This window comes from Tasmannia lanceolata, unplaced genomic scaffold (assembly GCF_043159265.1).
Source record: "Tasmannia lanceolata isolate RefF3 unplaced genomic scaffold, GAP_Taslan_0.1 ptg000024l, whole genome shotgun sequence".
NCBI lineage: Eukaryota > Viridiplantae > Streptophyta > Magnoliopsida > Canellales > Winteraceae > Tasmannia > Tasmannia lanceolata.
In genome coordinates this window covers 11,693,000-11,706,089 of record NW_027518701.1, presented here as the reverse complement: position 1 = coordinate 11,706,089, position 13,090 = coordinate 11,693,000, and the positions used below count along the sequence as shown (strand labels likewise).

Genomic DNA, 13,090 nt, shown 5'->3' with positions numbered 1-13,090 from the left:
CAAACACTATAAACTACTTCTTACCCTGTATAAATCATGTATAAACACTCTATACCACTGATAAACCTACATAAACCACTTATAAACACTATAAACCACTGATAGACTTAGATAAACCACTGTTTACCTTATATAAACCAGTTCTAAACACTCTAAACCACTTATAAGCCTACATAAACCACTTATAAACACTATAAACTACTTCTTACCCTGTATAAACCATGTATAAACACTCTAAACTACTGATAAGCCTACATAAACCACTTATAAACACTCTAAACCACTGATAGGCTTATACAACCCAATGTTTACCCCATATAAACCAGTTGTAAACACTCTAAACCACTGATAAGCCTATATAAACCACTTATAAACACTCTAAACCACTGATAGGCTTATATAAACCACTGTTTACCCTATATAAACCAGTTGCAAACACTCCAAACCACTGATAAGCCTATATAAACCACTTATAAACACTATAAACTACTTCTTACCCTGTATAAGCCATGTATAAACACTCTAAACCACTGATAAGCATACATAAACCACTTATAAACACTCTAAACCACTGATAGGCTTACATAAACTATTGTTTACCTTATATAAAGCAGTTGTAAACACTTTAAACTACTGATAAGCCTATATAAACCACTTATAAACACTATAAACTACTTCTTACCCTGTATAAACCATGTATAAACACTCTAAACCACTGATAGCCTTAGATAAACCACTGTTTATCCTTTATAAACCAGTTGTAAACACTCTAAACCACTTATAAGCCTATATAAACCACTTATAAACACTATAAACTACTGCTCACCCTGTATAAATCACTTCTAAACACTTTAAACCATTGTTAATCCTTATAAACCAATTATAAACACTCTAAACCACTGGTAAGCCTTAATAAACCACTACTTACTATTATAAACCACTACTGAATATTCTTAACCAAAGAAGCCATATAAACCACTTATAAACACCCACTTCAGTAGTGATTTATGGTAGTGAAATACTGGTTTAACTTAAGAAATTAGTGGTTTACAGTAAAATAACAATTATTATAAAGTGTTTAAAGTAATTTAAATATGATTAAATACTGATTCAAGGCTTTCTGCAATGGAAGACAGTAGTTTAACATGGAAAACTTTCATTCAAGTTTATAAACATGCCTTATAATGGAAAGAGAAGGGAGAGGGTAAAAATACACACCTTTCCATTCAATGGAGGCTCTGTGCAATAGAATGGTGGTTTCTAGTGAAAATATTTAGCGATTTCCAAATCCAATAACGTTTTCTTTTAATACTTGTTGTAAATGGAGGCGTTGTGCAATGCAATGAAGGGTTAGGAAGGCTTTCACATCTAAAAATGAGGTTTTCAGCAATAGAATGGAGCTTTTGGAATCTACAATGGAGGTTTTTGGGTTTTTCATACGTACGTTTTTTTTGGTAGGTGGGAGGAAGAAGAAGAGGGGAAAAGGTGGGTTTTGGGATTTGTTTTCTAAATGTAATCATTTCAAAAAGCTGATTTGAGAGAGAGAGAGAGTCAAGGGCATTTTAGTCATATGCACTCTTGATTGGTGATTTAGAAAACTCCCCTCTTGAAATGTCATAGTTAGTAGAAACCCCTTCTATTTGGTCATTTTCCCTATATTAAAATAAGAAGAAAATTACAATGGGGCCCACAAGGGCAACAAAGGCAGCAAGCCAAAACAAGAATCAAAGAGGAACATTGCCTCAAGCAAAGAGGAGAGTTACAATCAATCATATATCTTTCCCGAAGCATCCAGATCAATGAGATTAGCTAGGGCCCGAGGGTTATCTTCACTAATAATTCTTCTCCTTTGATAGGACATGATGTTTTAGATAAGAAATCAGCCACGGTATTTCCCTCCCTCCAAATGTGGGTAATTTTCTAGGTCTTAAACTTACTTAACTTGGTCCAGATCTTAGCGAGTAGAGGCTTTTGTTTCCACAAGCAGTCTGCCTTTCTTTCAATAATTTGAGATTCAATCCAGATATGGGTAATCTACTGCTAAATGGTAACTGTTATCCACTTCATGATAGCTTGAAGTTCAAGCCCATTGATGCTTTGAGGTTCAACATCACAGGAATAATGATTCCTCCAATTGTGGCACTATTCCCTTCCAAGGAAACATCAGAGATCAGTTTCATAATTCCATGGTCTGGCTTTTTCCACTGACTTGTCTTTGGTTCTTTCTCCTAGGGCACGACGAATCATTGAATATTAGTTTCAATCTGATGCGCACTATCATTATCCTTATCATAAAGACCCAAGTATTGGAGGCGAGTGCGGACAGCAAACAAAATTCTCTGCAGGATGTCAACCTTGTGGGAGTTCTGATTTCCATGGAGTTTGTTGTTACGCTCCCTCCAGCGATGGTATATTGTGGTGGAGAAGGCAATCTTGATTCCAACGGAGGATTGGGAATTACCCATGAATGTTGTTCTGATCCATTGCTTTGTTACACATCTGGCAACATTCCTCATTGATTTGGAGATTTGATTTCCTTATGCATATTTTGTGTTTTGAATTTGTTTCCTTTATGTTTTAGCCTAAGTTGCCTAGTTAATTTACTTTCTTATTTAGTTGGTAGTAATTATGGGAAACTTGCCATCTTTCTCAAGATGGAGGGAGGAAAGTAAATTTGTATTTATTCTCATAATTGATTGAATAAAGACATCTCTGCAATTTTCTGAAAATCTGGTTACCAAGAGGACACCCTTTCCCTCTCTCTCTGTGGGTAATTGCCATTTGATAGGTCAAGTGCCTATCATTTTGTATCAGAGCAGTCGATTCTTCGGCATGCCTAAGAAGAGACAAGGTGCCGCCGATCTAGAAAAGATGGAGGCTCATGTCGATCGTATTGAAGTACAAGTGACTGAGGTGAAGGAGCAACTTGATGACAAGTTCAATATCCTTCTACAGGCAATGGAACGATTGTCATCACGTATGCCAACTACTGTCGGCGATGGCGAGTTGAATGCTCCGAGTGAAGGAGGATCAATGGTTGGTGGTCATGTTCAAAATGTGCAAGGAGATGGGCGGATCCAAACGCGCTTCGCACGGATCGATTTTACTAGATTTGATAGACGCGATCCCCTTGAATTTATATACAAGGCTGAGCAATTCTTTAATTATCATAAGACATCGGATCATGAAAGGGTTCTATTGGCATCATTTCACATGGCCGGAGTGGCCTCCACATGGTTTCAATGGATGCATAAAACCACAGCCATTCGTTCGTGGAAAGAACTTACAGAAGCACTATTATTACGGTTTGGTCCAACTGACCAGGAGAACTTAGATGGCTTGCTGTCCAAATTAACCCAAGGTTCGAACACTGTCCAAGGTTATCAAGAGGAATTTGAACGAATTGCGAATCGGGTTGAGAGTTGGACAGACAAGGCGCTAATGGGAACATTCATACAAGGCTTGAGGGATGAGATTGGACTGTAAGTGTTCGATACAATATGAACACCGGCAATGGATCTTAGCAATTCAACATTGAGAAAATCACATGTAACAATATGGAATAAATTGAAATGAGAAAAAGACATACCGGAAGCCATGAATCTTATTTTTCTTTCTCTTAAGGTTTCTCTTTGCTACACAATAGTCGGTGATGGGGACCAGTTTCCTTTCTCTTCAAGCGTGGATTCTCAAAGTTTGGAAACAAATTCGTTGTGTGCAAATAGGACCCAAGAGTACTTTTTATAAGCGTTTGTGGGAAGAGATGCGACTCCTCATCGCGCCGATCCCTCTCCCCAAACGTCTCTTTACGTTTATACCTTTTCACATAAAGTCTTTTCATTAATGACTTTTCACAAAAGTAATTAACTAACCAAATGATCTTGACCGTCGATCTTGCAAAAGCCACATCCACCGTTAGGATTATTTCCTAACATGGACAAGAGGTATTTTCTAACCTTTTTCCTTAAAGCATACGATGAGTCTAGCTCGGTGTCAAGAGGAGAAGTTAGCGCGTTTGCGGAAGCCGACGCGTCCTGGCCTTGGTCGTGTAACATTCCCAACGAGTTCTACGACAGGTCATGCCGGTTCGGGAGAATCAGGAAATATTGGGTCGAGTGTTACACCCACCCAACCCAACCTTAAGAGTTGGCCCGGAACGATTACCGCCCCAGTTACGAAGATCTCATCAGAGGAGATGCGTAGTAGGCGTGCACAAGGTCTTTGTTACTATTGTGATGAGCGATTCATGCCAGGTCATCGATGTAAGAGCATGACAATTTTTATGATTGAAGGCTCGGAGGAACATGATCTGTCAACGGATGAAATTGAAAGTGCTGCAGTGGTGGAGGTTTCATTGTATGCTTTGTCGGGGGCCACACATGCACAAACTATGCGTTTGTGGGGACGCATCAAGCAAGCAAGAGTAAGCATCCTTATTGATTCGGGTAGCACGCATAATTTCTTAGCGGAATCCACTGCGCGCCAATTGGGCTATCATATTCAGCAACATGCGTCATTTGATGTACTTGTGGCCAACGATCATAAATTATGTTGCTCGGGACTTTGTCAACAAGTTTCCCTTCAACTCGGCCCACTGCAAGTTGTGACTGATCTTTATGTGTTACCTCTCCATGGATCTGATGTGATTTTGGGTACTCAATGGTTGTGTACCTTGGGTCATATTGTATGGAACTTCAATGATTTAACCCTGGCTTTCGAGTATTATGGTGCGCCGTATGTTCTTCATGGCACTCGGAACTCATCAGTACAGGCAGTTGATCGTCAAGCCATGAGTCGCATTCTCAAGCACACCCCGTGGGCCCTTCTTGCGCATCTCAACGCAATGCCCCAAACTGACACTGAGGTGCAACTGTCGAAGGATCTAGACGCATTATTACATGACTTTCAGCAGGTGTTTGCACATCCCACAACTCTTCCCCCGCGTCGCTCTCACGATCACCATATAATCTTGAAGCCAGGAGCACAACCTACCAATGTAAGGCCTTATCATTATCCTCATATGTAAAAAAATGAAATCGAGCGCCTTGTTGAAGAAATGCTCGAAGCAGGTATCATACGAACAAGCACCAGCCCATACTCTTCGCCCTTCTTACTTGTGCGAAAGAAAGATGGGTCATGGCGCATGTGCGTAGATTACCGGGCCTTGAACCGATCCACAGTTAAGGATAAGTTCCCCATACCCGTTATTGATGAGCTGCTTGATGAATTGCATGGTGCTATGTTTTTCTCTAAATTGGATTTGCAGTCCGGGTATCATCAAATTCGTGTTTGTGAGGAGGATATACATAAAACCGCTTTTCGAACCCACGAAGGCCACTACGAGTTTTTGGTGATGCCATTTGGGTTAACAAATGTACCTTCAACTTTTCAAAGCTTAATGAACGACGTTTTCAGGCCATTCCTTCGCAAATTTGTTTTGGTGTTCTTTGATGACATCTTAATCTATAGTCCGTGTTGGGAGGATCACCTGAAGCATCTTGAAGTTGTTTTCCAAGAATTATGCCGCCATCAACTTTCTGTTAACCGTTCCAAGTGTTCCTTTGGACGTTCACAAGTTGAATACTTGGGCCACAATATTTCTCACATGGGTGTAGCTGCAGATCCGGAGAAAATTAAATCTATGGTGAAATGGCCGCGTCCTAAATCTCTAAAAGCATTGCGTGGGTTTCTTGGCCTTACGGGTTACTATCGTAAGTTTGTGAAGGGCTATAGTCAGTTATGTGCACCACTCACACAGCTTTTAAAGAAGGAAGGGTTTACTTGGACCACACAAGCGGAGGCCACATTTTCTGCCTTAAAGCATGCTATGTCGACCACCCCCGTTCTACGGTTACCTGATTTTACTAAATTATTTATCATTGAATGTGATGCTTCCCCCAGGTATGTGTGGTGTTCGTTTGCAAGAGGGTGGCCCCATTGCTTTTTGTAGTAAAGCCCTTTCCATCCGTCATCTCGGTCTCTCCGCATATGAGCGTGAAATGGTAGCCGTCGTGTACATGGTGCACAAATGGCGTCATTATCTATTGGGGCATCATTTCAAAATCAAGACCGACCATCAAAGCCTTCAATACATCTTAGATCAGCGCATTGGCACAACTATACAGCAGAAATGGATTGCGAAACTCATGGGATTTGATTACGAGATAATCTATAAACGGGGCAAAGATAATGTGGTTGCTGATGGGCTTTCACGACAGTTTGAATTGGAGGAAACGGAGGCACAGTTAGCTTCATTTTCCATCCCCATTTCGTCTCTGCTTGATGAAATTCGTCAAGACTTGGGCCGTCATGACGATACTAAGGATCTCATTGCTCGCTTAGGTGCTAACTCTTCTAGTATGGGTCATTATCATTTGGAAGAGGGCATTCTACGTTTCAAAAACCGCATTGTTCTTTCTCGCCAGTCACCATTGATTGCCAGACTTCTTCATGAATTCCATGCTACTGCAGAGGCAGGGCATTCTGGCACTGAACGCACCTACCAGCGCTTAGCTTGCGCTTTCTATTGGGAGGGAATGAAAATGGCTGTTCGTGAATTTGTTCGATCTTGTGATACATGCCAACGAAACAAAGCAGAAACACTGTCACCACCAGGTCTACTACAGCCATTGCCCATTCCAGATCAGGTATGGTCTGATATATCCATGGACTTTGTGGATGGCTTACCCACATCTGAAGGAAAAACAGCTATACGTGTTGTGGTTGATCACCTCTCTAAGTACGCTCATTTCACTGCCATTTAACATCCTTACACGGCTTCATCCATTGCCCATATATTTCTCCAAGAGGTGGTTCGTTTGCATGGTATTCCTAATTCAATTGTTAGTGATCGTGACAAAGTTTTCTTAGTATCTTTTGGCAGGAGCTCTTTCGCCTCCATGGTACTCAGCTTTGTATGAGCAGTGCTTATCATCCTCAATCAGATGGCCAGTCCGAAGTTGTGAATCGTTGCCTTGAGCAATATTTGCGTTGCTTTGTGAGTACTCAACCCAAACAGTGGGTACATTGGCTTCCATGGGCTGAGTGGTGGTACAACACCACCTTTCATGCATCCATCGGTATGACGCCTTTCCAAGCTGTATATGGCCACCCACCTCCTATTCTTGCTCGCTATCCTGAACGTGGCACGATGGTGGGACATTTGGACAGTGAGTTGCGTGACCGTGATAAGCTCCAGCATTATCTAAAGGAACACCTCGCGAATGCTCGCAATCGAATGAAAATGCAAGCTGACAAAAATCGCACTGAACGTGAATTTTCAGTTGGAGATTGGGTCTTCCTTCGGTTACAACCATATCGCCAAACCAGTCACATACAAGCTGGCTCTTCCTCCTACCTCTTGTATCCACCCAGTCTTTCATGTCTCTTGTTTGAAGAAGCAATTGGGTCCTTCGGTTCCACTGCACTCCGAGTTGCCACCGCTCACTGACGATGGTTACTTACATCCAGAACCCGAAGAGGTCTTGGACCGTCGATTGATCAAGCACAAAAATCAGGCAGTCACAGAGTTATTGATCAAATGGCGTGGCTTGCCACATGAGGATGCTACATGGGAATTATGGCATACTCTTCGTCAGCGTTTTCCTTCCTTCACGCCATGAGGACATGGCTGAGCTTAGGGGGCGGCAATGTTACACATATGGCAACATTCCTCATTGATTTGGAGATTTGATTTCCTTTCTTATGCATATTTTGTGTTTTGAATTTGTTTCCTTTATGTTTTAGCCTAAGTTGCCTAGTTAATTTACTTTCTTATTTAGTAGTAATTATGGGAAACTTGCCATCTTTCTCAAGATGGAGGGAGGAAAGTAAATTTGTATTTATTCTCATAATTGATTGAATAAAGACATCTCTGCAATTTTCTGAAAATCTGGTTACCAAGAGGACACCCTTTCCCTCTCTCTCTCTCTCTGGGGTAATTGCCATCTGATAGGTCAAGTGCCTATCATGCTCTTCATCGACTAAACACTTTTTGGGTTTCCTTCTACTATTGAACCCCCACAGGATGGATCTCCATATCCAACAAGAGAAGGAACAAGAGAAGAATAAATGGTTTACTGATTTTGGGTCCGAGTGACACAAAAGGCATCGAGAGTCTTTGTTCTGAGGCAGGAACCACAATCTGTCAATGATGCATCTGTCAATGATGCTGAGTCTGTTGATGATGGCGTGCCAAGCAGTGAAGGAGTATCTCGGAATGTGACCTTTACACCCGATGGTCTTGGTCCATGGAGGTTTTGTTCATGAGATCTGACAGAATTCCAAGCACTCTTGAAGGAAAACAGACCATTCGGAGAGGGTTTCCAGATAGGAGTGTCGACTGTACCAGGGATGAACAAGCCGGTCCTTATAATGTCTCGGATATCAGAGTAGGGATGAGTTTCAAGAATCAGATCCCAAGTTTACTCATGGAGGAGATGATCAATGGATGAGTTAAGAGGAATTTTCATAAGTCTAGTCCCAATCGAATTCTGGGCAGTCAACCCTATTAGAGATCAGGTTATCCAGAGTTAGTAGAAAATCCATCATGGCGAATCGAGATAAGTTCCAAATCTCTTTTGTATTCTAGACTAATTGCATAGTTTAGATTAATTTATTTTGAATAGATCTATTGGTATGTCATCATGGCATACTAAATCAATAAAATAATAAATTCAGATGTTGAATGAATGTCCTAATCCAAGATTTACACCTTTATCTTCTCTTGAAATGTCCATTCGAAGTAGATTAGACCCATTGATCCAAACAACAACCATAAATCTGTCCAGATTCCTTCAAGATCCTTGATCAGATGATCCGAAGCCTCCCTTGATCCATCAAGCCTGGTTTAGAGCCCCACTAAAGCCCTGTTTGGATTGCAAGAATTTTTTGGAATAGTTTGAGGAGAATAATTCTAAAATTTCTAACTTTTTCTTACCCATACCCTATTCGGTTTTTATTTAGAGGGACCTTTAATTGATGATGATAAGTTAACCATAATCATTTCATTTTCCTCATAAATATTGAAAGAAAAAATTTCCTAGGAAAAAATTTCCATGAGAAATGTTTTACATGCAACCCAGACAAAGCCCAAGATAAGCTATTTTTTTTTTTTCTCAAAACTACAATGCAAACTTTTATAGTAGAATGAAAGCATGTTGGGAGTAGGTCTCTCTCTCTCTCTCTCTCTCTCTCTCTCTCTCTCTCTCTCTCTCTCTCTCTCTCTCTCTCTCTCGTAATAAAGTACCAAAAACAAATCAATAGAAATGAAAGTGTGGAGAAGAAGAATTTATCTTTCCAAGCTGCATCAAACTAAGACAGCATAACTTAATTTACACACATAACAATAGACAAATACCAAACTCCAAGAGAAAACCAGAAGGGAAATTATTACAAGAAGATAAAAGAAAACGAGAACGACACCATGATAGTTGATTATGATGACAGTTAGGCCCTGGACTTAAATGGGATAGCCCTGATAATGATCTGGTGGTAGACAGCAGCAAGTGCAGCACCAATGAAGGGACCCACCCAGAATATCCACTGACCCATCAGAAAAAAATTAGATAGAAAAGAAATTATTAGTATTATATAAGCATATATTTATCAAGAAAAATAAGAAAAGAAACAGATTTTCTCCTTGGAAAATAAAGGAAGAGAATTTTTACTTACATGGTCATCCCATGCATGGTCTTTGTTGTAGATGATGGCAGCTCCAAGGCTTCTAGCAGGGTTGATGCCAGTTCCAGTGATGGGAATTGTGGCCAAATGAACCAGGAACACAGCAAATCCAATAGGCAGAGGAGCAAGGATCTGTCAAAGGAGTAAAAAAATGGCCCTGTTTGGATTGCAGGAATTTTCTTGAAAGGGTTGAAAAAGAAAAAACTTTTCCAACTTTTCCTGATTTTCCTTTGTTTGATACTTTGATTACATAAGAAACACAAAGTAACTTGAACCACCCCAGTACAAGTTTTATTTACATGGACCTTTAACTTAACCCTAAAGAAATATTTTTCCTCAAGAATTCCAAGGAAAGCTTTTTCCACAAGAAATATTTTTCTTGCAATCTTGACAGGGCCTAAATGATGAAGGTTAGGTAAGTGGGGATAGCACAAGTTAGCTGGAAAGTGAAAAGGGTGAAAGATTTTGTAACACACATTTGGAATCTGATATTGACACATCCCTAAATCCTAAGCAAAGAAACAAATAACCCAAAACCAAAACCAGAAGACACTTGAAAAACCCATGAACAGAAGCCCTGAAAGAGATGTTACACAGAACCGAACAAAGAACACCAAACCAGCTATTCAAGACCACCAACCCAAAAACCAAGCAGAACATTAAAGTCCCAAGTAGAACCATCTAAGCCTTCGAGACCCAAAAATCACTTGCAGAATACCAGAACCAAAATTCCTTGGAAATTGCAAGGACTTCATAGCCACACATATTAGAACCTCTAAGCCCCTTTATATATTAGATGAAGGAATCACTGAAATCTCACTATTACCAGACGCAGACTTCAACATAAGGAATCTAATAAAATATCACTGCAAAATAAAAGGACCTAATAACCAAACATCATTCATTACCTTTGAGCCATTTTATACACCAGATGAAGGATAACTGAAAAATCAGAAAACTTACAGGCACATGAGAATCTCTGGCATTCCTCTTGGCATCAGTTGCAGAGAAGACAGTGTAAACAAGAACAAAGGTGCCCACAATCTCGGCACCCAAACCATCTCCCTTGGTGTAACCATGGTTCACAACATTTGCTCCTCCACCCAACATCTCATAAGGATGCTTCTGGAAGCCCTTCACAACACCAGCCCCACAGATTGCACCCAAACATTGCATCACCATGTAGAAAACTGCCCTTGTCAAGGACAGCTTCCTAGCTAGTAAGAGACCAAAGGTCACAGCAGGGTTGATATGACCACCTACCCAAACACCATAAATTATTCAGAAAAGATCAAAACCCACCACCAGAAACTAACAAGAATTGAAAAAATGTTGAGAAGCCAATATCAAGGGTAACATATAACCAGAAAAATCACCAGTAAAATAAGGCTACTGATATTGGCACCATGTTTTGATAATCGTACTAACTCATATTGTCATATATTATTTAAACAGCTGTCAAAAGTTATTACAGTTCCCAAAAGCCCCAAAAGCCAATTAAAAGGAAAAGACAAGCTCATTTTGTGCAATTATTAAAACATGGTAGTGCCAATATCAGTAGCTGTAAAATAAATAAAAATAGTAAGGCTTATAAGTGAGGAATTAAGCTAACCTTAAAAAATATAAATAAAAAAAAACTTAGCTCTAATCCTAAATTAACGAAAATTAAGAGAGAAAAAATTGTCGCTTTAACCTTTTTTTCTAAGAGATAATAAATGATAATAGAATAAATAGGATGGAAAGCATACAACAGAAGTGAAAGAAAAAGGCCAGAGAAAGAAAAATAAAAGCAGAAAAAAGAAAAAAGAAGTCGAACAAAGGAAATGTTATCAGCCCTAACTGTATTTTGATGATCACACTCCTCACTTTATTAAAGTATAGTATAGCCCGCACCATAGGATGATCCAAACCGTCCATTAGATGCGTCACACCCTAAATAGGTTGTACCCCAAAAATTGTGTCCATTGGTTGATCCTAACCCTCCGATCTGTAGAGGGACTGAATGATCCTAACCCACTATAGATCGGAGTGTTAGGATCAACATATGGAAATAATTTTTGGGGCACAACCTATTTTGAGTGTGACCCATCTAATGGACATTTTGGATCATCCTACGGTGAGGGCCATACCGTACTTCTTATAAAGTGAGGAGTGCCATCAGCAGAATACAGTAGCGCTGATAACATTTCCCTTCGAACAAATGCCAAGTAAAAAACAAGAAATACAAACCATACCACAAGCAAAAAAAAATATTCTTAAAAAACAAGTAAGAAAGATCCGGTTCAAAAAAATCAGAAAGATAAAATAATGTACAAACTATATAAACCCATATCCTCACCATAAATCTGACAAAAACTAGGCTTGAAGCACCAAGAAAAAAAAAACACTCAGGAAAACCATCCAATTCCTAGCATGCAACAAACAATCAGATGTTAGGATAAAGGGTGTGGTTAAGAACAGAGAATAAACCTGTCTAAACACACACACACACACAAAAACACATGCAAAAATAAAAATAAAAAATGGTATTCGAAAGTAACAAGAAAATCCAGCTTGCTCACCTGAAATCCCTGCAGTGCAGTAAACCAGGGCAAAGATCATTCCACCAAAAGCCCATGCAATCCCCTGAATACCCACACTAGCACACTTGTTTGGAGATCTGTTCACACCCATGACAGTCAATACTGTGATGTATAAGAAAAGAAAACTAGCCATGAACTCTGCAATCCCAGCCCTCCAAAAAGACCATGATTTCACTTCCCCTGGCTCAAAAAGTGGAGCTGGTGGAGGCTCTTTGTAGTCTTTATCTGTCTGTGCAGATGTTCCAATTGGTTGTCTTTCAGAAAACTTGTTTGCTCCAAGTTTGACATCCTCCTCTTTCCCCTCCATCTCTATTAGCCTTCTAGCTCAAAGTTCGAATGCAAAACAACCCTCCAAGGAAAAGCTGTGAATGGTGGGGTTTTATAGGCATAGAGGGGAGAAAAGCTAATGGGTTTTGTTTATTTTTAAAGTGTTTATTACTTTATTATAACTTTTTTAATGGTCTTTATCTTCCCTGCACCCAAATTTGAAACGTTAAAGTTGGTTTTGTGTGGAGATTAATGACAATTGTTCTGGAAAGAGCAAAAAGATACTGACACGATCTTGGTATGATGGCTTATTCTTATCTGTGACAGATCTGTTTGCTTTTTTTTTCTCCTTTCTTTATTGGGTTTTCTTTGCTTTTGCTTTACACCAAATATTCAGAGGGGATTGATCGCAGAAAGCATTTCACAGGTGGCAGATTTTTATCTTACTCATGACGTGGCTGCTCTCTCAGGTAACAGACGAAATGCATTCTGCGATGGTCCCTAGCAAATCCCAGACCATCCGCGAAATACCTTTTGTGATGGTCCCTAGCAAATCCCCT

At 39.8% G+C, this 13,090-nt stretch overlaps 1 protein-coding gene across 1 annotated transcript; it reads right to left on the bottom strand.

The window, feature by feature from the left end:
- Positions 1 to 9,273: 9,273 nt before the first annotated feature.
- On the bottom strand, positions 9,274 to 12,711 carry LOC143857367 (aquaporin PIP1-3). Its single transcript, XM_077367795.1, has 4 exons — positions 12,243 to 12,711; positions 10,645 to 10,940; positions 9,673 to 9,813; positions 9,274 to 9,543 (listed from the first exon to the last, which is right to left on the bottom strand). The coding sequence occupies exons 1-4, from the start codon at positions 12,568 to 12,570 to the stop codon at positions 9,448 to 9,450; spliced, it is 861 nt and encodes a 286-aa protein (XP_077223910.1). The 5' UTR covers positions 12,571 to 12,711; the 3' UTR covers positions 9,274 to 9,447.
- Positions 12,712 to 13,090: the final 379 nt, after the last annotated feature.

Excerpts from the sequence above, each read along its gene's own strand:
- LOC143857367 (XM_077367795.1), bottom strand. The coding sequence starts at position 12,570 with ATGGAGGGGAAAGAGGAGGATGTCAAACTTGGAGCAAACAAGTTTTCT. Across the intron at positions 10,941-12,242 it reads CTGCACTGCAGGGATTTCAG|GTGGTCATATCAACCCTGCT; the intron begins GTGAGCAAGCTG and ends GTGTTTGGGTAG. Across the intron at positions 9,544-9,672 it reads ACCATGCATGGGATGACCAT|TGGATATTCTGGGTGGGTCC; the intron begins GTAAGTAAAAAT and ends CTGATGGGTCAG.